We start from the raw sequence: 23309 nt of genomic DNA, 5'->3' as shown, positions 1-23309 counted from the left end.
TCAAATCTTTTGGGCCAGAAAACGATTCTACTTATTTTGCGAAAATAAACGTAAAGGTCTTAGGGCCAAATTATCCATTTTCTTTCACAAAAAGTCAAACGTCCCAAACCCACTTATTTGATGACAATGACACTCCAGTAACACTGATGTCAATTACAGTCATCATGGCAGATGCTTTTAAAAAAAAAAAAAAATTATTTTTTCGGGGCGCCTTGGGCAGCTCGGTTGGTTAAGAATTCGACTCTTGGGGCGCCTGGGTGGCGCAGTCGGTTAAGCGTCCGACTTCAGCCAGGTCACGATCTCGCGGTCTGTGAGTTCGAGCCCCGCGTCAGGCTCTGGGCTGATGGCTCAGAGCCTGGAGCCTGCTTCCGATTCTGTGTCTCCCTCTCTCTCTGCCCCTCCCCCGTTCATGCTCTGTCTCTCTCTGTCCCAAAAATAAATAAACGTTGAAGAATTCGGCTCTTGATTGTGGCCCAGGTCACAATCTCACAGTTGCATGAGTTTGAGCCCCACATCGGGCTCTGCGCACTGACCACGCGGGGCCTGCTTGGGATTCTCCCTCTCTCCCTCTCTCTCTGCCCCTTCCCTACTCGTGCTTTCTCTGTCTCTCTCTAAATAAATAAATAAACTTAAAAAAAAACAAAACATTTACTTATTTATTTTTAAGGGAGAGAGAGAGAGAGAGAGAGAGCACTCAAGCGGGGGAGGGTGGAGAGAGAGGAGGACAGAGGATCCAAGCAGGCTCCTGCTGACAGCAGAGAGCCTGATGCAGACACAAAGCTCAAACTTGTGAACCCTGAGATCATTGACCTGAGCTGAAGTTGGATGCTTAATCCACTGAGCCACCCAGGTGCCCCTGACAGATACTTTTCTTAAAAAGAAAAAAATGTAACAATCTAAAAATGAAACAAAACCCTTGTGCTAAGGAGAAATAGAGCATTTGGGAGAAAAAATGTTCAGTAACATTTCTATTGGTATATAATTTTGTTGGTAAAAATGAGGTATGTTAATTATAAAAAATACTAGCCATATAATAGCTCTAAAATGTGCAAGGACCGTTAAAAGCAGCCAACACTAGGACCCACGGAGCAAGTGGTTAGGTTTGAGATCTGCAACCAGGAGACCTGATCTGACACCTAAAAATGTCACTCACTAGCTGTGTAACTCTGTTCAGTTTATTGAACTTTCTCCACATCTCAGTTTCCTCATCAGTAAAGGGGGGAATGATACATCTGTGCAGGACTGATATGGAATTAAAGCAAGTAAATCAGTACAGCGCCTAGCACAACTAAATTCCCACTAAAAGATGGTTTTACTAGTATAAAGCCAATGCTTAAAAACTAAGAAATAATAATATATAGTAAAATGTATCAAAAATGCCCTTCATTTCAATGAAATTACCCTCGAAAGTTTATACCATATGGGCAAGGTGACAGTGGTCAATGTGATATACCATATGATCATGGCAATGATAAACATCTTGTTTTACAGGCTGATATTATAAGCTATCAACACCATAAACTAAAGTACAGACCTGGCAAGGGTAAAAATCTAGAACCAACATAGTTAATATTATTTTCCTTTAACTTGAAGAGATAAAGTATAAGGTGTCTTTTTCCTAGAACAAAAAATATATACATTCTTAGGAAATGTGTCATCTGGCTAATAGGGGGAAATTACTAAATATTAGTAAAAAGTACATTAAGGAACACCAGGGTCACCAAAGATGTTCCTTACTTGTCAGTGCTGATGTGGCTCAGTCAGTTAAGCATCTGACTTTGGCTCAGGTCTTGATCTCATGGTTCATGAGTTCGAGCCCCACATTGGGCTCTCTGCTATCAGGACAGAGCCTGCCTTGGTTCCTCTGTCCTGTTCTCTCTGCCCCTCCCCAGCTTGTGCTCTCTCTGTCTCTCAAAAATAAACTTTTTTTTTTCAAGTTCAAAATTAAGCCAATAATCTAAATGATATGGAAAACTCTCTATATATCCATAACCAGTACTACTCCTGGTTAAACAGTGCTTGGTTTAGTTACTATATGCATATCGATGAATAAATCTGGTTTTAAGGAACAGATGTTGATCAGAATACATAAATTAATCACAGAAATAAGATAATATCCATGGTATATTGTTGTCTAAATAATTCTGAGTTTAGGACTGTTTCATACAACTAAACATACATAAATGTGAAAATAAACACAAATATATAAAATACAAAGTTTTTAAGCTGATACATCATTTTATCTTCCCTGTGATACATATACCCTACATCACCCTGCCAATGACATTACAAAAACACTGGTTAAAATATTGAAAAGATCGTTAAAATACATAACTGATGCACTTCCAGAGATTAAAAAAGAGATAAAAATAGATCTTAAGAAGGCTTTTGTCCTGAGGGTTTCTGCTAAGCCCCATAAAATTTAAGGTACTTCAATGGCTGCAGGAAGGATGCAGGAAGTAAGCCTGGGGTTGCCCAGGATGGAGAGGGAAGGAAACCAGAATATGTCACCCAAAATATGCCTCTTTGACATAAAAATTATTTTGAGCTGAAGGCAATTAAGAAGCCACAAATGCAGGAAAAGCTCTCTCAACCCTCCCCCTCCCAACCTAAAGGCTGGATGTAAATTTTTCTTTTACTGGAGACAGACTCTTAGCCCAGAGATGGCACCAGAGGAATATGCAAGCAAATCTTACTCCATTAGTGCCTTCCCAAAAATGTAACCCTCCCACAGTCTGCTGTCCTGGGACACTGAAAACGGCTTCCCTTTGTCCTGTCACTTCTTTACAAAGGTAATTGTTCTTTGTTGCAGAGGGTAAGTAAGCTGTCCTAAGCCACCACGCTGAGTTACTTTTCAGTGAGGTTTCTCCCACCTCAAGTTGTGCTGTAAACATTCATAAACTGGCTTTCTCTTGTTAATCTGTGAAATATAACTAGCATATAACTAAACAATCCTTAAAATCAATTACTCTTGGGGCACCTGGGTGGCTCAGTCGGTTAAGCGTCCGACTTCAGCTCAGGTCACGATCTCGCGGTCCGAGAGTTCGAGCCCTGCGTCAGGCTCTGGGCTGATGGCTCAGAGCCTGGAGCCTGATTCTGATTCTGTGTCTCCCTCTCTCTCTGCCCCTCCCCCACTCATGCTCTGTCTCTTTCTGTCTCAAAAATAAATAAAACGTTAAAAAAAAAATCAATTACTCTGTGATAGCCAAGACTATTCTATCATGGAACTTTGTCACTCTCAAAGTCCATCGTCCTGTTATTAGATGTTATTATGTAAGCCTAACATCAAATATTCTACAATCTTGGCATTCCTTTTTAGGAAGAGGAGCTACAAATTCCATGTTTCTTCCTGAAAGAGTTTTACCAGCATGCGCGCACACGCGCGCGCACACACACACACACACACACACACACACACACACACACACCCCACAGGCCCAAATAATACAAATAATGTGTTGAAACAGTGTTTAGGACATGTTTCAAAACTCTAAAAGTTCTACATGCAAAGAGGAGGACAATTAAAAATATCCACTGGTATATGGGAAAGCACCCTACAGATCTCTATTACAATTTCCCCCTTGGATAAAGACATATAAAAGTAAAGACCGTGTTCAGGGTTTACAAAACGCCCCATTAATCAAATCAGCCAATCTTTGTGACGGATCCTAAAGTGTGTGTGTGTGTGTGTGTGTGTGTGTGTGTGTGTGTGTGTAAAAATCTTCCATGTGTTTACCTACCAGTTTCTCCGGCTGTTTTATTCTTCCCATGAGGCTTATATAGAACGTACGAGCATCCTTTTACGTGAAAGTGGTCATTAATTTGTCTAAACCATCTGCAAATGACAAGAAAATGTGCTCATAGCAATATTTCCATAGCACAGATAACATCAATGCCATTCCAGAGAAATGCGGGCAGCACCCAAGTTTGGCATATCCATAGCAGTTGGGGCCCAGGAGCTGGAAACCTGGTCTACAATCCACTTCTACAGCACTGCTATTTTACAGAACTAGAAATAAGGTATTGTCTGTAAGTGAGGACTTCATACCTCATAAGTGTTGTATTTCCAGTGAAAGGGCCGAACCTAATATCTTCAAATGGAGGTTGAAAGCCCAAAATATGTAAAGCTTCTTCTTGGGTAACAGGTGGCAGACTAGAAAAGAAACATTGCCTTTCATTTTACAGTTCCAATCGCATGCAAATGATAACCTGTCTCAACGTTCATATGTCCATCTGATTTGGTTTTTGTTTTGTTGTTGTTATTTTTTTTTCTTCTTCTTCTTTTTTTTTAATTTACACCTGAGTTAGCATAGAGTGCAACAATGATTTCAGGAGTAGGTTCCAGGGATTCATCCCTATGTGTAACACCCAGTGCTCATCCCAACAACTGTCCTGCATCTGATTTGTAAACAATTTTACTAATACAGGTGACCTTTGAACGACGTGGGTTTAAACTATGCACTTACACACAGATTTTTTCTTTATAAATTCAGTGCAGAACTATAAATGTATTTTCTCTTTCTTAATGAATTTCTTAATAACATCTTTGTTCTCTAGCTTACTTCATTGTAAAAATACAGCATATAATACATACAAAATACTACATACAAAATATGTGTTCATCTACTGTTTACTTTATTGGTAAGGTTTCTGGTCAACGGTAGACTGTTAGTAGTTAAGTTTTGGGGGAGTCAAAAATAATATGTGGATTTTAGACTGCCCTAACCCCTGCATTGTTTAAGGGTCAACTGCATTTTTAATGTTTATTTTGTCACAATAATGCATACTTACTTTTTTTTAATTTTTTTTTAACGTTTATTCATTTTTGAGAGACAGAGAGAGACAGAGCATGAGCGGGAAGGGGCAGAGGGAGGGAGACATATCTGAAACAGGCTCCAGGCTCTGAGCTGACAGCACAGAGCCTGACGTGGGGCTTGAACTCACAAACTGCGAGATCCTGACCTGAGCCGAAGTCAGACGTTCAACCGACTGAACCACCCAGGCGCCCCAATAATGCATACTTATTATTTTCAGCTAAAGGCTTATAAAAAATAGCAATTTTCTTCTCGATTTATGAAAAATCTATTTTTAAAAATGTCCAATTACAGGAGTGCCTGGGTAGCTCAGTTGGTTGAGTATCTGGCTCAGGTCATGATCTCAGGGTCATGGGATCAAGCCCTGCGTGGTGCCTGCTTAAGATTCTCTCTCTCTCTCCCTCTGCCCCTCACCCCACTCTAAAAATAATAAAAATAAAAGAAATAAAATATTTAAAAAGAAATCTTCAATGACAGAAAAAGCAATACAAAGTAACTTTGGAATTTGGAGTTTAGGGATACCACTAAATTAACATACTTACTTTCCAGCTCCTATTGTGCTGTACAAGAAATTCCAACAAGAAATTAATGAGGAGATGCCACAAGAAGTCTTATATTGCGGTCGGCTTATGCAGTACCTGAGAAAACAAAACGTTGCTTTCTTCACTTGAATGAATACAAAATATGCATATAGAAATATAACACTCGTGGCAACTAAATGTGTTAACATAATGAAAACTTCTCTCATTAAAGCCAAGGTAAAATCTTTACTCTCTTAAAATATTTTTGTATTTATTAAACATATCAGAAATGCATGCACAGCAACAATAAACCATCCAGTTTAATAAAGTTAGCTAAGTTTAACCACTAATTAAAGTAGATGTTCTCCAAACCAATGGAAAAAAATGATATATAAATGCAGATACCAACTACTGAAATTTCAGCATAAGTTACTAGTTGAGCTGCATACGTGATTATTTGCAACTTCAAAAATACTGGAGAAATGAAAGAAAGCATTGTCCCCATGTATCAACTTTTCAGAGATTTTTCAACTCAGACTACAAAACATCCATTTATCACCCACTGTGTCCAACTAAAACCAGCAGCTCCATTGTCACAGAGAATTTTTTCTTTTCAGAATTTTATTTTTTAAATTTATTTATTTATTTATTTATTTGAGAAAGAGAGAGCACGAGCTGGGGAGAGGCACAGAGACACAAAGGCAGAGGATCAGAAGCAGACTCCACACTGACAGCAGAGAGCAGATGCGGGGCTTGAACTCACGAGCCGTGAGATCATGACCTGAGCCAAAGTCCAATGCTTAACCGACTAAGCCAGCCAGGCACCCCGTATCACAGAGAATTTTAAAATGTAGCACAAAATCCTTCCAAAGCACAATTTAATTGCACTGACTAATCCAGACAATTTTCCAAACAGTCATGTGTCAAGAGAAGTGACCACAGCTAACATGAACAGAGGAGAAAAGAAGCAGACTATTCAATTTAAAAAAAAAAAAAAAAGAAAGAAAGAAAGAAATAGTGGGGCGCCTGGTGGCTCAGTCGACTAAGCGTTTGACTTCAGCTCAGGTCATGGTCTCACAGCTTGTGGGTTTGAGCCCTGCATCAAGCTCTGTGTTGAGAGTTTAGAGCCTGGAGCCTGCTTCAGATTCTGTGTCTCCCTCTCTCTCTCTCGCCCTCCCCGGTCATGCTCTGTCTCTGTGTCTCTCAAAAATAAATAAGCATTAAAAAAATTTAAAAAAAAATAGTATTGGGTTTCAAATTATTTCCCTAATTGCTTTTTTTTTTTTTAAGTAATCTCTATACCCTTGAAGCTGGAACCCACAACCCTGAGATCAAGAGTCACAGGTTCTACTGACTAAGCCAGACAGGTGCCTCTCCCAACTACTTTCTAATGAAGGTGCAAATAGTAGACAAAACAAAAAGGAGAAACAAGATTTATCATCACTAAACACAGTTTTAGTATTACCTTACAATTAATTACAAAAAGAGGGGTGCCTGGGTGGCTCAGTTGTTTAAGCATCTGACTCTTGATTTCGGCTCAGGTCATGACCTCACGGTTGTGAGACTGTGCTCCTCCTTGGGCTCTGAGCTGAGTGAGGGGCCTGCCTGGAACTCACTCCCTCTCTCTCTGCCCCTCCCCATACTTGTGCATATGCTCAAGGGTGCATATGCTCTCTCTCTCTGTCTCGAAATAAATAAAAATATTTAAAAAATTAATTACAAAAAGAAAAATTGCAGGTGTATGTTTATTTGTATATGTGCATATAATATGCATAATGCACGTACATAAGTCAACAATGACCCTTGTATCTACAGGCTTAAGATACAAAAGATGATTATGGTTACTAAACTATACAGTTATTATATAGCCACATAATACAGGGATTGTTATGGATTGAACTGCACCCACTTAAAAAAGATACACTGAAGTCCATGGTGGCTCAGGCAGTTAAGCATCCAACTCTTGATTTTGGCTCAGGTCATTATCTCATGGTTTGTGAGACTGAGCCCCACATTGGGCTCTGCACTGACAGCATGCAGCCTGCTTGGGATTCTCTCTCCCTTTCTCTCTGCCCCTCACCCACTTGCAAGCACGTGCTCTCTGTCTCTTCTCTCTCTCTCTCTCTCTCTCTCTCTCTCAAAATAAATAAATAGGGGCACCTGGGTGGCTCAGTTGATTGAGCGTCCGACTTCGGCTCAGGTCATGATCTCATGGCCCATGGGTTCGAGCCCCGCATCAGGCTCTGTGCTGACAGCTCGGAGCCTGGATCCTGCTTTGGATTCTGTGTCTCCCTCCCACTCTGCCCACCCCCCTCCCCCCGCCACTCATACTCTGTCTCTATCTCAAAAATAAATAAACATTAACAAGTTTAAAAATAAATAAACTTTTTTTTTAATTAAAAAAAGATACATTGAAGACCTAACCACAGGTACCTATGAATACAATCTAATTTGGAAATAAGGTCTTCACAGATAAAATCAAGTTAAGATGAAGTCATACTTGAGTAAGTGTGGGCTCTTAATCCAAGATGGCTGGTGTCCTTATAAAAAAGAAAAAAGGGACATGCAGAGAGGAGAGTGCCGTGTGAAGACCCAAACACATGAAGGGAAAACTCAGAGACAGAAGTGTCGCAGCAGCAAGCCTAGGAATGCCAAGGACCACCAACAAGGCACCAGAAGCTAGGATGAAGCAGAGTCTAGCCCTCGGATTTCAGAGGGAATGTGGCCCTCCCAACAGCTTGGGCTCTGACTCCCGACCTCCAGAACTATGAGCCAGTTCCTGTTGATTTAATCCAGCCAGTTTATGGCACTTTGTTATGATAGCTCTAGGAAACTCATATGCTAATCATCATCCAGGAAACACTACAAACTGCTTTACATCCACAAAAGCGAAAAACCCTGAACACATTATGAATGGTTTTGTTTATAGCTATTTGCAAGGCTGTTTAAAAAAGAACTCCTCCCACAGAAATGACCCTGACTTGAGAAAGTGTTGGCGTTACAGGGCTCTCATATTTCAAACTCAGAAGCTAACTTCCATAAGAGCTCATGTATTCATAGCTACCACCTACATTCTTTTCTGCAACTAAATTTCCAACAAATGGACTTAGCAGTCACCATGACTTGTTTCCTGATGCTTTTCCATTCCTTATTTTTTCTCACCAGATATCTTGGGTGGTTGACATTCCTTGTTGAGTGGCTAAGAGCTCATGGCCATTGCAGTCACTCAATTCTTGCATGACTGGGAGTCTGTTGCTTCCATACTTGAATGACAACATAAATAGGACACTTGGGTGACTTTTTCTCTCCTGAGAAACATGATTCCACTGTAGCCTGATAGCTAGTACTGCCATGATGTGAAGACCGAGACCAAAGGGGTAATTTCCCTTTGTACTGGTTTTGCACTGTATACCCATGACTCCTTATGCTTGAACTCCAGTAACTCCACCAGAACATGCCTTGGTGCTGATCAATCTGTATCTGTTTTCCTTTCCTGGGACACAGTTTGCACTTTCGTATCTGCAGACTCTAGCTTTTCCTTCTTTTGGGAACATTCCTTCCAATTGTGTCTTTCAATATTTTTTTTTTTCTATTTGTTCTGATCTCTTTCTCAGGAATACCAGTTAGTGATATTTGGAGCCTCTGTCTGTTACCCATATCTATCTGTTGCTGTTGTTGTTGTTGTTGTTGTTAACAATTTTATTTTTAAGTAATCTCTACAGCCAATGTGAGGCTCAAACTCATAACCCCAAGATCAAGATTCATATGCTCTACCTACTGAGCCAGTCAGGCGCCCCAATATTTATCTGTCCTTTAATCCTTTTTATATCTTTGTTATTTTCCATTTGGGTTTTGTGCAATTTCCTCACACTGACTCACCATTGACTTGATTATGTTTTTCACTGGGTTGGTTTTTTTTTTTTTTTTCCCTGCTTCTAATGTAGTTTTCACCTGTGCAATGACTTTGTCCTCCACTTCTTTCTGTGGGCCTGTCAATTATTTCCCCTTCTGTAGTCATATAATCTCTTCTTTGACTTCATTTTTAAAAATTGTATGAATTATAACTTTTTTGATATAAAGGGCTTATTGTCAATTTTAACTTTATTTCCTTGAATAACTCTTCCAAAGATGTATATGCCTTCCACAGTTGCCTGGTTTTATTTGCAATTTTTATACACATATATCAAGTTGCTTCCTCTGTCTTTCCTCATCCTTGAATACAGCCGATTATCACTGAAAGTTGTTTGCTGTCTTCAACATCCCATCGTCAAATTTGTCAAGTCTGCCCCTCATTTTTGTTTTGGTTTTTTTTTTTTTATAATTTTGGTAAAGACACATAACATAAAATATACCATCTTAACCAGTTTTTAAGGGTACAGTTGAGTCATGTTAACTATATTCAGTGTTGTGAAAGAGATCTCTAGAATGTCTCCATATTGCAAGACTGAAACTCTACACCCACTGGACAACACCTTTTTCCCCCCTCCCCCCAGCCTGTGACAAACACCATTCTACTTTCTGCTTTTATGAGTTTGACTACTTTATACTTCATATAAATGGAATCATACAGTATTTCTCTTTTTGTCACTGGTGACCACCATTCTACATTCTTTCTCTTTCATTTTGACAACTCTTAAGTACCTCTTACAAATGGAATCACACATTATTAGTCTTTTTGTGTCTGGCTTATTTCACCTAGCATAATGTCCTCAAAGTTCATCCATGTTGTACCGTGTGTCAGAATTCCTTCTATTTTAAGACTGAATTAATATTCCATTGTGTGTATATACCACATTTTCTTTATTCCTTCAACTATCAATGGACACTTGGGCTGTTTCCCCTTCCCAGCTATTGTGAATAATGCTGCAATGAACACAGTATGCAAATATCTCTTCAAGATCCTGCTTTCAATTCTTTTGGATATATACCCAGAAGTGGGATTACAGGATCATATGGTATCTTAGCTCAGGCTGCTATAACAAACTATGACAGACTTAGTGGCTTCAACAACAAACAATTATTTATTTCCTATAGTTCTAGAGGCTAAGAAGTCCAAAACTGAGGTGCCAATGAATCTAATGTCTGGGGAGAAACTGCATATGGCCATCCTCTCATTGTGTCCTCACACGATGGAGCAGAGACAGAGGAGGAAGCAATCTCCCACTTCCTGTCCTTTACAAGGAACAAATCCCATTCATGGGGGCTCCCCCTTCATGACCCAATCACCTCCCAAAGGCCCCATCTCTTAATACCATCACATTGGGGGTTAGGATTCCAATATATGAATTGGGGGGAGACACATTCAGCCACAACACACATTCTATTTTTAACTTTTCGAGAAACTTCCACACTATCTTCCGTAGGGGCTGTACTATTTTAGATTTTTATATTCCTACCAACAGCACACAAAAGTTCTGATTTCTCCACATTCTTGCCAACAACTATTATTTTCTGGCTTTTTTCATAGTGGCCATCCTACTGGGTGTGAGGAAATACCATATTGCAATTTTGATTTGCCATTTCTCTGACAATTAATGGTGTTGACCATCTTTTTGTATGCTTGCTGGCCATTTGCATATTCTTTGGAGAAATGTCTGTTCAAGTCCTTTGCCCATTTTTTAATTGGGTTCTTTGGTATTTTTGTTGTTGAATTGTAGGAGTCCTTTACATATTCTGGATATTAACCCCTTATCAGATGTATGATCTGCAAAATATTTTCTCCCATTCTGTAGGATGCCTTTTCACTTTGTTGATGGTTTTCTTTGATGCACAGAAGTTTTAAGGCTTGATATGATTCTATTTGTCTATTTTTGCTTTTGTTACCTGTGCTTTTGCTGTCATATCTCAGATACTGTTGTCAAATTCAATGTCATGAAATTTCCCCCTAAGTTTTCTTCTAGTTTCATAGTTTTAGGTCTTTACATTTATGTCTTTAATCTATTTTGAGTTAATTTTTGATCAGCAGGGTCAAGTTCATTCTTTTGCAGGTGGATATCCACTTTTCCCAGCACCATTTGCTGAAAAGACTGTCCTTTCTCTATTCCGTGGGCTTGGCACCCTTACGGAAGATTGTTTGCCCATGTACATGAGTGTTTCTCTCTGGGCTTTCTATTCTGACCCATTTGTCTACATATCTGTCTTTATGCCAGGATCACACTGTTTTGATTATGTAGCTCTGGGAGGTTTTGAAATCAGGAAGTGGGTTGCCTACGTTCCACTCTTGCCATCACTACCTTCCCAGCAATTCACTAGAGGCACTGTCCTTAGCTAGAAATTAGGAAGTAAAATAATCCAGTAGCAATCAGAGGAGCAGGATGTCTCCTTCCACAACCCCTACCTGCATTTCTGTAGTGCTGAACTGGATCTCCATCAAGAACTCTGATGTTCCTCCCCTGGTGCAGTGGCTCACACCCCTAGATCTAACCAAAGGGTCACCGGATGATTTCAGGACTGCCACATGAACTTTAGGGAAACCTGTACCATTTGAGGCTAATAGTAGTCTTTGCAGTTCTTGGTATCCTCTCCCTGTTGGTCCAGAGTGCAGAGGATTTGAGAAGCATGTATTAGAGACTATGGTTTGGGGATATTGTTAATTCTTTGTTTCAGGGAAGATAAGAGTTTTCCCCTATTTTTTTATTTTCTTGTTATTGTTTCCATGGGTTTGAGGCATAGAGGCCAAGGGCAGGCCACCCCAAGATGGGTTGCTTTGACATGAACATTATTTTGAGTTGAAAGCAATCCAAACCCAGCAGATTCAGAAAAAGCTCGTTATCCCCCCGCCCTCCATCAACTGCCTGCTTTACCAGGAAGAGAGCTATTAACCAGAGACTCCCCTTTACCTGAGAAACTTACCTGCATGATAGGGTAATTTTTGTTTTTCAGAACATCTCCTTTCATCTCCCTACTAATCACCTTCCTCCTCTTATCCGCAGACTCCTACCCCTCTCCTTAGCTCACATAACCTTCATGTTACCTCAATGTCTTTAGAATTTCCATGTCTGTGTGAATTCCCTGTACATATGTTGATTTTCTCCTGTTAATCTGTCTCATGTCAGTTTGATTCTCAGTCCATCTAAAAGAGCCTTGAAGAGCAGAGGAAAGCTACCTCCCCAATAGAGAGAAGGAATGGAGTAAACAGACCTTATTCTGTCATATTTAAATCTCCAACTTCTATCCAAAACACCTCTTCACAAAGTCTTAGGGTCACTCCTAGGCACCCTTAAGATTTTCCATATTTCTTCATCAGTCCAAACCTGTTTACTGGTCTTGTTCATGACCAGCCTAAAACTTTTACTGACTTTCTACTATCTCTTACGGGTGTTTCCATTCCAACCGTACTCTTGTAATATCTTCAGTGGGAAATGAGTTTGTCATCCTAACAGTGTTTCCCCTCAGGTTATTTCTCCCATCTATCCTTCCTCATCCAAGCCTTATGGTTTCACATGTGATACTATTAAAATACAATTACCCAAATTTGTTGTTAAAACAAATCTTAGGTCTAAGGGATTAGAAGCAAAAATGGGCAAAGGCTTTCTCCAAAGAAACTAAAATTACTGTTTTTGATTCTAATGCCTCTTCTCCAATACAATCTACATCCTTATTACTACCAATTAATCTTTTAAAATACACTTTGTTAAGAAATCATCAAGGGCTTCTCTCTACGTCAGGAACAACAACAAAAAAATCTAAATCCTTGGCCTGGTGTCCAAGATACAGATCATGACAGGTTACAAAGAAAGAATGTGAACTTTGGAGTCTGGCTCTCTTCAGTTTTAATACAAGATCTGCTTCTTCACCGTGTGATGTTAGGTAAGCTTCTTAGCTTCTGAACTTCACTCCAGACAAGCCTGTCTAATCTTCATTACCAATACGCAAGACACTCACCTCCCATCCATGCAAAGACCTTTGGACCCTCCTCCATACCTCTCTTAAGACCCAGCTCCTCAGTGAAGCCTTTTGATGATCATTATTTCCTCTCATGTTGGTAGTTTATTCATACCCATCTTGTCTGAATATTCATACCCATCTTTGTCTGAAACTTGTCTGAGATATTTTATATTTCTCTGCTTAGTCCCCATTTCTCACCTACATTTTAAACTCTGAGAAAACAAACACCATGTTTTGTGTATCTCTGTATTCTCGGCCACAGTAAAGGGTCCAATATTTATTAAATAGGTGATAAAATCTAAAATTTTTTAAACCTCACACAAATAATTTTTAAAATCTCAACCCATAGGAGCACGTGGGTGGCTCAGTTGGTTAAGCCTCTGACTTCGGCTCAGGTCATAATCTCACGGTTTGTGAGTTCAAGCCCTGCGTCGGGCTCTGTGCTGGAGCCCAGCTCAGAGCCTGGAGCCTGCTTCAGATTCTGTGTCTCTCTCTCCCTCTGCCCCTCCCCTGCTCAGGCTCTGACTCTCTCTTTCAATAATAAATAAATGGTAAAAAAAAATTTGTTTTAATCTCAAATCATAGACTAGTAATATCCAAAAGCCATCATTAATTAAACATTTTTTTTCTTTCAAATAGGAACTGTATTCCAAGGTAACCAAACAGCCACAGTTGATGAGTGAAAGCTCTTCTTATTGGGAGAAGATCACTAACTAATAAAGGGAGAAGATATGAAAGAAATTTGAAATATCACCATTTTCCAGCAAGGATTCAGGTAGCAATCATCAATGGGTTTGGCTAAAACCACTAGGTGAAAAGTTAATGGGGACAGGATATTAGCCTGATGCCACTGTCCGCCCCCCCCCCCCCCCCCCCCCCACTGATTATGTGATGGTTGCAGAAAGGAAGAAAAAAGAACTTGACAATGTGGGCTGACGCTGTCACTGCCTAAATCCGATAATCAGTCTTAGAATCTAGTACGGGACGACCAGATACTATGCATCCCCTGATGTGATGCAGTATGAAGAACAAAGGGTCACCGAGGCAGTACTGTTGCCTAAAATGTTCAATCAGAATCTAAACCAAGTCTGTATGTCTAACTTCCAGCTGTCAGGAAATACTGAGGCTATAGAAATAATTTAGACAACAGGGGGGAAATATCAGACAAATCCAGAAGGTAGGACACTCTACAAGATATCTGGCCAAGTCTCTTTAAGAAGTTAATCTAGGGGCCCCTGGGTGGTTCAGTCAGTTAAGTGTCCAACTCTTGATTTTGGCTCAGGTCACGATCTCACGGTTTACGAGATTGAGCCTCGCTGTTGGGCTCTGCACTGACAGTATGGAGCGTGCTTGGGATTCTCTCTCTCTCTCTCTCTCTCTCTCTCTTTCTTTCTCTCTCTCTGCCCCTTCCCTGTACTCTCTCTCTCTAAACAAATAAATAAACATTAGAGAGAAAAAAAAAAGAAGTCAATCTCCTAGAATTTAAAAAACAAAAGTGAGGGGAGGGAGGGAGAGACTGTTCTAGGTTAAGAGACACATACAAGCCACAACAAGCAAACACTAAGTGTGGTTCATGGTTGGGAACCACAATGAACAACCAGTTGTGAAAATACTTCAAAACAATGTGGAAAACCTAAATTTAGCCTAGGAATTAGATACTATGGAAATATTATTAACTTTATTAAGTATGACAACGCTATTGTGTTAAGTGTGGTTAAGGAAAAAAGTCAATTTTTAGAGATTACCATCTTCTGAGATCTAATACTTTCCGCTGCTTAATATCTTCAAGAGGAGAATACTGAGGCCACTCCCTCTGATGTCTTCCTTTTTTGTCTGAAGTTTTTTTCTTGCAAATTTGTTTCTTTACATTGCCTAGACACAAGAATACAAAGTAAGCAAAATGCTCAGGATGAAATAAGCCATTATGGGAGTATAATTAATTATGTAAAAGGGACCCCCGGGTGACACAGTTGGTTAAGCAACCAACTTCATCTCAGATCATGATCTTGAGGTTCACGAGTTTGAGCCCCACGTCACATCGGGTTCTGTGCTGACAGCTCAGAGCCTGGAGCCTGCTTCAGATCCTGTGTGTGTCTCTCTCTGTGCCCCTCCCCAACTCGAGCTCTGACTCTCTCTCTCAAAAATAAATAAACATTTAAAAAATTATGTGACAAAATTAAAAAGTAACTGCCACTAGTTCTCAAAATGATAATTGCAAACATGTTGAAGAAAGACATGTATCTTCAAGAATACTCCCCTGGCTTAAAGAGAGAGAATAAATAAAAACAAGTTTAAGCAATCATGAGTGTAGTTCCTATCAGATTCTTACACTTCCAACTCCTGATCTAGTCACTTCTCTAGGAAAAGAATCAATCACAAAATCTTTGGTTTAGAAAATCAAATTACCAATGGTAAAATATTTAACTAGACCACTGTCCAGAAAATGAACCCCTTTCTACAAAACAATAAAACCACATTAATGTAACTCTGTTAAGAAAGTAAAAGCAATAGATCCAATAATGCAATGATGCGATATTTAAAAATACCTGCAGGCCTTACAGAGACCACAAAATGGATTAAGAATGATGCTCATGTGTACATTATGAAAACGTGACTTCAGCACCAGGAATTAGAACGGAAAACAAAGTCTTCTTTCTGTGTGTGTGTACGTAATGAAGTGTGCACACACACACACACGCACGCATGTGCATACGTGAGCACATGCAAGCAAACACACACACACACACACACACACACACACACACACACACACACACACCACTCTCTCCAAAAGACATGTAAAGCAAATAGCAGGGTCACCTAAGGGGGAGGAGAATTGGAAGCTAGACAAACAGAAGACAAAACTGAGAATGAGACACTGCACCGTTTAATTTTTACAGTTTTTGTTTCTGAACGATGTTAATGGATTACTCAGGCAAAAACAAAAACAAAAAAACAAAAAAACCACCTATTTAATTAAAATCTTAACTATAGAGAAATGATGGTTACCAGAAGGGAGGTGGGTGGCTGTGGGGGAAATAAGTGGGGATTAAGAATGCACTTGTCGAGATGAGCACCAGGTGAGGTATGGAATGTTGAATCCCTACATTGTATGCCTGAAACGAGTATTACACTTTCTGTTAACTGACTGGAATTTAAATTAAAACTTTAAAAAATATATTAATAAATAACATCCAACTTTCATGTCAGTAAAATACCATTAACATTTCAGACAGCTATGCTCAAATACTTGAATAAATTTCACACATACTACATTTTCGATGAAGTGATCAAACCTGATATGAAATTATATTAGAGCTAATATTTTATTTTTATGAGTTATTCACAATGTTAAGACATAGATCATAGAGAGATATGTCTAGAAAACAAACACAGGAAGGGGTTTATTTCATTCGCCCTTCAATAAAACCCAAACCAGCTGGAACTCAGAAACTACGGTGACACAGGGGATTTCTCTGATTTTTGTAAGATGTCATAATGACAAACACTTTAATATCCAGACACCAGTTTTTCCCCACTGCCTCTAGCTATTCGAAGTCTTCACAGAGAACACAAAATTTCCACAGAGCTGAACAACCAGTGGCAAATATGAGCTAAGCCCCATTCGGACAAGTTTCTTCCCCTAATAAAATACATCTTAGAGACTAAGATGGAAAAACCACTGTCCAGCGTTTCTCCGATGTCTTGTCTTCACTGCCCCATAATGCCTTAATGCCCTACGCAGTTTTCCCAGCCACTTAAAACCTTAGAGGCTAATGAAGCATGCTAATCAGTGCCCTCAGCACCCCTTGGGGTGGTCTGGCCCCACATGCTTTCCTCTGAGGCTACCTAAGCCTGCCCTCTGTCCCCTTCAACTTTACGCCCCGGAGCCCCCCGGGCTAAAGAAGTGTGTGTTCCAAATAAGCATCCTTGGTAAATCCACCTGTTGCCACACGGGCAAAATTCCATTCAGCTCGGGAGAGAGGAAAGCTCTGGCAAAGTGGGAGCTAAGTTTGAGAGGAGAACGTAACATACCCACACCTGAACACTGTCTCCCCATCTCATCAACCCCAAGAACCTCTGCCCACTGCTGTCTGTCACCGCCATATTCCTTCTTCCGTTCCCCACCTGGCCCACAACACACCATATAGCTCTGACACCAAAAGGAACACACATACACACACAGCTACCTCTATTCACCACGCTGCCTTTTAGAGAAAGGTCTGAGCACAGCAAAAAGTAGAGTATCTGCCATCTTTTTGACTTGAGGAACCACGGGACAGAGTTTGGGGCAATCACTGTCACTGGAAAGTGAGGTGGGTGGGCACCCCAGAAATGAAAGAGCCAGAAAAGGGGAGACTCAAATTCTGTGCATAAATTTCGCCCCAATCTTAGGCTGACTCTTGAACCATGTGTGCACAGAGCAGACCCCAAAGAGCACAGCTAAGGCCAAAAAATATTGGACAGAGATTTCAAATGTCCTTAAGGGACAGAATTTGTGGTTTTAGTCAAACCAAATCTATTGGTGCTAAAATTAAAAACAAACAAATGAACAAACTTGAAATAAAGCACTCTTTGGAGGAATATACAAGAATTCAAAATCAACACATTTCCAATACCCAGCATACAATCCAAAATTATTGAATATGTGAGGAAACTGGAAAATGTGACACCTTCTCAAGAAAAAAGATAAGACCAACTCGAAGATGACCCAAATTTTAAAACTGGCAGATAAGGATTCTATCTTATCTTATTTTAAGTTGGTTTCACACCCAGCACAGAGCCCAACATGGGGCTTGAACTCACAACCCTGAGGTCAAGACCCGAGCTGAGATCTCAAGCTGAGATCTTAACCGACTGAGCCACCCAGACACCCCAGCAGATAAGGATTTTAAAGTGGATATTACAGGGGCACCTGGGTGGCTCTATCAGTCAAGCATCAGACTTTGGCTCAGGTCTTGATGTCATGGTTGGTGAGTGTGAGCCCTGCTATGGGTGAGCCCCACTTCTCTCTCTCTCCCTCGCTCTCTCTCCCTCTCTGCCCCCCACGGGATTCTCTCTCTCTCTCTGCCCTTCGCTCATTTGCACCCTCTCTCTCTCAAAAAAGAAAAAAGAAGAGAAAGAAAAGAAGGATGAAAGAAAGGAAGGAAGGAAGGAAGAAAAGAAAAGGAAAGGGAAAAAGAAAGTGGATATTATATCTATGCTTTATGAGATAGATAAAATCTTCCGGTAAGGGATGAGAAGATAGGAAACCCAAGATAGGAAACAAAAACTACTTTAAAAATGTAAATTCCGGAACTAAAAAAAACAATAATCTGAAACAAATAATTCATGGAATATACTTATCTTTAAGAGATCCACTTTATCTTTTTCTTCAGCTATCAAGTTTTTATCAAAAGGAAGATGAATCATGTCTTTTCCGAGGCGAGCTGACTGACACACAATGTTACATTCGTTTCAAGTGTACAATATAGTGATTCAACAACTCTATATGCTACACTCACCATAAGAGTGGCTACCATCTGTCACCACACCACACTATTACAGAACCTTGACTGTATCCCCTATGCTGTGCCTCTTATTCCCATGAGTCTTTCACTCTCTAACTGGAAGCCTGTATCTCTCACACCCCTTTACCCATTGTGTCTGTCCCCCACCCCTCTCTCCTCTGGCAACCATCACTCTGTTCTCTGTATTTGTAGGTCTGATTCTGCTTTCTGTTGGTTTGCTTGTTTACTCGTTACTTTCAGGTTTTAGATTCCACGTTCAAGTAAAATCATACAGTATTTGTCTTTCCCTGTCTGAACTATTTCACTTAGCATGATACCCTCTAGATCCATCCATGTTGCAAATGGCAAATTCTCATCCTTTTTTATGGTTGAGCAGGAGAGATGCACTTTAAATATAAAAAGATACACGTTGAAAATAAATGGACAGGAAAAGATACACCATGCAAGCACTAGTCAAAAGAAAGCTGGAGTAGCCAGATTAGTATCAAACAACATAGCTTTCAGAACAAGAAATATTACCAGGAATAATGAGGGACATTTCATAACAATAAAAAAGGTCAATTCAACAAGAGGAAATAATACTCATATTGTGTGTGCACCGAATTAATAGAGTTTCAAATTACATGGAAGCAAAAATCAACAGAATTAAATGCAGAAAAGATAACAATCATAGCTGGAGATTTTTAACATTTCATTTTCCTTTTTTTAAAAAAATTTTTTTAACATTTATTTATTTTTGAGACAGGGAGAGACAGAGCATGAACAGGGGAGGGTCAGAGAGAGGGAGACACAGAATCTGAAACAGGTTCCAGGCTCTGAGCTGTCAGCACAGAGCCCGATGCAGGGCTCGAACTCACGGACCACGAGATTGTGACCTGGGCCGAAGTCGGCCACTTAACCGACCGAGCCACCCAGGCGCCCCTTAACATTTCATTTTCAGCTGTGAAGAGAACAAGACAAAAATTCAGTAGTGACACAGAAGATGTGAACAACACTTTGGCCCAATCACAAACACTTCGACGCAATGTGTATTTCTAGAACACTATACCCAACACTACACCCATCTTTTCAAATGCACACGGTACATTCACCAACATAGACTGTGTGTTGGGTCATAAAACAAGTGTCAGCCCATTTTAAAAGGCGAGTTCATATGTCCTCTGTCCGCAATGGAAATAGATTAGAAATCAATACTGGGGCACCTGGGTGGCTCAGTCAGTTGAGCATCAGACTCTCGATTTTGGCTCAGATCATGATCTCATGGTTCCTGGGATCAAGCCCTGCATAGGGCTCTGGAATGACAGCACAGAGCCTGCTTAGGATTTTCTTTCTCTCTCCCTCTCCCTCTGCCTCTCCCCTGCTCACGTGTGTGTGGGTGTGCGCACACACGCTCCCTCTCTTTCTCAAAATAAATAAACTTTAAAAGAATCAATATTTAGAAAAAGCCCCAAAGTATCTGGAAATTAAGCAGCATACTTCTCACTGTAACATATATATCGAAGAAAAAATCACAAGGGAGATTATAAAATACTTCAAATTACATGATAATAAAAATACAGTGTATCAACCTTCATGGGCTGTGGCTACCAGAGTACTTACAGAGCCATGTTAAGCACTAAATGCTGGAAGCAGAAAAGTCTTGAATCAAAACGTTGGAAAAAGAAGAACAAAGTAAACCCGAAGTAAGTAGAAGAAAGAAAATAATAAAAAGCAGAAATCAATAGAATAGAAAACAAACAATTGAGAAAATTAACCAAGTTAAAAGCTGGTTATCTGAAAAGATGAGCAAAACTGATACACCCCTAACCAGAAGAAAAAGGGAGAGAACATAAATTACCACTATCAGGAAAGGAAAGAGGAATTATTGCTAAAAGACCCTGTAGACATTAGAGGGATAAAAAGGACTATTAGAAATAACTTTGGGGAGGGACACCTGGGTGGCTCAGTTGTTTAAGTAGCCAACTCTTGGTCTCGGTTCAGGTCACGATCTCATGGTTGGTGAGATCGAGCCCCGTGTTAAGTTCTGCACTGAGAGCTCGAAGTCTGCTTGGGATTCTCTCCCTCTCTCTCTCTCTCTGCTCCTCTCCTGTCCACGCCCCCCTCCCTCAAAATAAATAAAAAACATTTAAAAATATTTTAAAAATTACTTCGGGGGGCCTGGGTGGCTCAGTCAGTTAAGCGTGAGACTCTTGATTTTGGCTCAGGTCATGATCTCGCAGTTGGTGAGATTGAGCCCCGCATCAGACTCCATGTTGACAGTGTGGAGCCTTCTTGGGATTCTCTGTCCCCCTCTCTGCCCCTCCCCTGCTTGTGCTTTCTCTCTCACTTGCTCGCTCTCTCAAAATAAATAAATAAACTTTAAAAAAGAGAAAAAAAGAAATAACTTCATGCCAACAAAATTGGCAGCTTAGATGAAATGGACAAACTAAAACTTGACAGAATCGATGGGAATCAAGACAACTCCATGATCACAGAGATTTGTTACACCCCTCTGTAAAGCCCTCAGAAAATAGGAGAGAACACTTCCCAACTTGTCTTAGGAGACCTGCATAGCCCTAATTCCAACAACCTGAAAAATATATTACAAAAAATTACAGACCAATCACCTGTAAATATAGACACAAGGTGAAACCCCCCTGACACGCTGAGAACACAAATTTACATAACATTCTGGGAAACAAGTCAAGCTGACAAACGAACAAGAAGTATGGAGGTTTTACAAAAAGAAGCCTAGAAGTAAAATACAAATCCCACCTCCACCTCCTCCTAGCTATCGTCTTTCCACAAGCACCTCAACCTCTCTGAGCCTCAATCTCTTTACCTATAAAATAAGAGTACCCACCACATAAAAATCCTGTATTACTGTGAGTTCAAAAGAAAGAAGTGAAAAGCAGTAGTGTCCGCCACAGGGCCACCACCCTGCAATTGCGAAGGCTTTGTATTGCACCCTGGGTGAATAGCGCCCTCTTAAGTTGTGCAGTACACAACCTAGTCAGTGGTACCTGGAGACCCTGCTGGGTGCTCAAACAATTTTAAAAGGAAAAAGCCACAGTTATACAGAAGAAAAAACTAAACGTTTAGTTGGGAAAGATGAATTCATGTCTCTGCAAAACTAAAAAATAGTGGTATGTTATTCTAGCCACCTCATTAACCATTTCTAAGCCACTGTATACTTATCTGCAATACCGGTATTTTACAGCATTCTTAGATTTTTCAAAGCTCTCAAAATGCTAAGGTTATGTGTGCAGTTTCCAGTGGCAAGCCATTAATGAACTAAATGTCCTATGCCCAAAGTTATTTCTTAACTACAGTGATAGACATGATAGCAATGTTCCTTGTATAGCAGTATAAAAAAGGAAACCATGCTTAATGGCAAGCTTAAACAAGATACATTGTTTTCTTATTATTTGCACATGGGAAATTCACGCCTCCCTCCTTACCTGATTTGTGTTTCAAATTTGTGGTCACCCCATCAAATTCAGACTTATCAATTTCCCATGCGAGAGGTAGCTTGCCCAGGCTATTGGATAAGTTGTCCAAGCTATTTTCTTCATTGTAGATGATCTCTGATGTACTAGTTGGGATGCCAATGTATCTTGATGGGTTATTTCCCGCAGATAAAGAGGTACTATCAGGAAGACAAGAAGAGCGGGTTGAATTTGGAGGTTTATAGATTGAGGTTGCCTGGTTGAGAAAGGCATAGTCTGAACAGATGGCATAAATTTTCTCCCGAGTATGGGTCACTGGACAGCTCCACGGATAATGACCATCTCCTTTGGGGCCCAAGGGTGCCCCCGAGGCACGAGTGCAGAAAGACTGTACAGCACCGTGTAGATTCTCTTCAGGAGACCTTCTCTCGGATTTGTGCTCACCATTTCCAGAATCATTTGCCCTTTCTGCTTCTGCAACGTTAGGCATTGAATGCAACTATAAAAGTTCTGTTAAGGAGAAGTTGCAACTCTTTCTGCTACTCGAAAACCAACTGTGACAATCGTTTAGAGCATCCTACAGAAACTTGGGAGCTGCAAAATGGGATCCTAAGAAAAGAGGGAGGAGAAAGAAACATCAACAATCCGCTAGACACTACAAAAGACTAAGAAATATACCAAATGTTTCACATGGGTTCATTCAATGAATATTTTACAACTACTAAACACCTAGAGTCACAATCACCGCCCATCTGCTTTATTAAAAAATTATTTTACAATAATGCTTTAGAATAATAAAAAAATACAAACAACTCAATTAAAAATGGGCAAAATATCTAGGGGCGCCTGGATGGCTCAGTCAGTTAAACATCCGACTTCAGCTCAGGTCATGATCTCGTTGTTCGTGAGTTCGAGCCCCACATCAGGCTCCGTGCTGACAGCTCAGAGCCTGGAGCCTGCTTCAGATTCTATATCTCCCTCTCTCTCTGCCCACCCCACTCAGGCTCTGTTTCTCTCTTTCTCTCAAAGATAAATAAAAACATTAAAAAAAAATTTTTTTTAATAGGCAAAATATCTGAATAGTCACTTCTCCAAAGACAGTGTAGAAATGGTCAATAAACACAATGAAATGATGTTCAGCATCATTAG

At 40.1% G+C, this 23309-nt stretch overlaps 1 protein-coding gene across 3 annotated transcripts in view; it reads right to left on the bottom strand.

Annotated features, from left to right (window-relative positions):
• The window catches only part of BIVM (basic, immunoglobulin-like variable motif containing), a 77927-nt gene that overhangs the window by 48919 nt on the left and 5699 nt on the right, over window positions 1-23309 (bottom strand). For all 3 annotated transcript variants that reach the window (XM_027065200.2, XM_027065199.2, XM_015081188.3), the window contains exons 2-6: window positions 22173-22769; window positions 14968-15094; window positions 5357-5452; window positions 4049-4153; window positions 3741-3835 (exon numbers count right to left, since the gene is read on the bottom strand). In XM_027065200.2, coding sequence (XP_026921001.2) covers window positions 3741-3835; window positions 4049-4153; window positions 5357-5452; window positions 14968-15094; window positions 22173-22650 — 901 coding nt within the window. In that variant the 5' untranslated portion in view covers window positions 22651-22769. The remainder of the gene's footprint in view (window positions 1-3740; window positions 3836-4048; window positions 4154-5356; window positions 5453-14967; window positions 15095-22172; window positions 22770-23309) is intronic.

The sequence above is a fragment of the Acinonyx jubatus genome, chromosome A1 (genome assembly GCF_027475565.1).
Source record: "Acinonyx jubatus isolate Ajub_Pintada_27869175 chromosome A1, VMU_Ajub_asm_v1.0, whole genome shotgun sequence".
Lineage (NCBI taxonomy): Eukaryota > Metazoa > Chordata > Mammalia > Carnivora > Felidae > Acinonyx > Acinonyx jubatus.
This window is presented reverse-complemented; position numbering and strand designations above follow the sequence as displayed.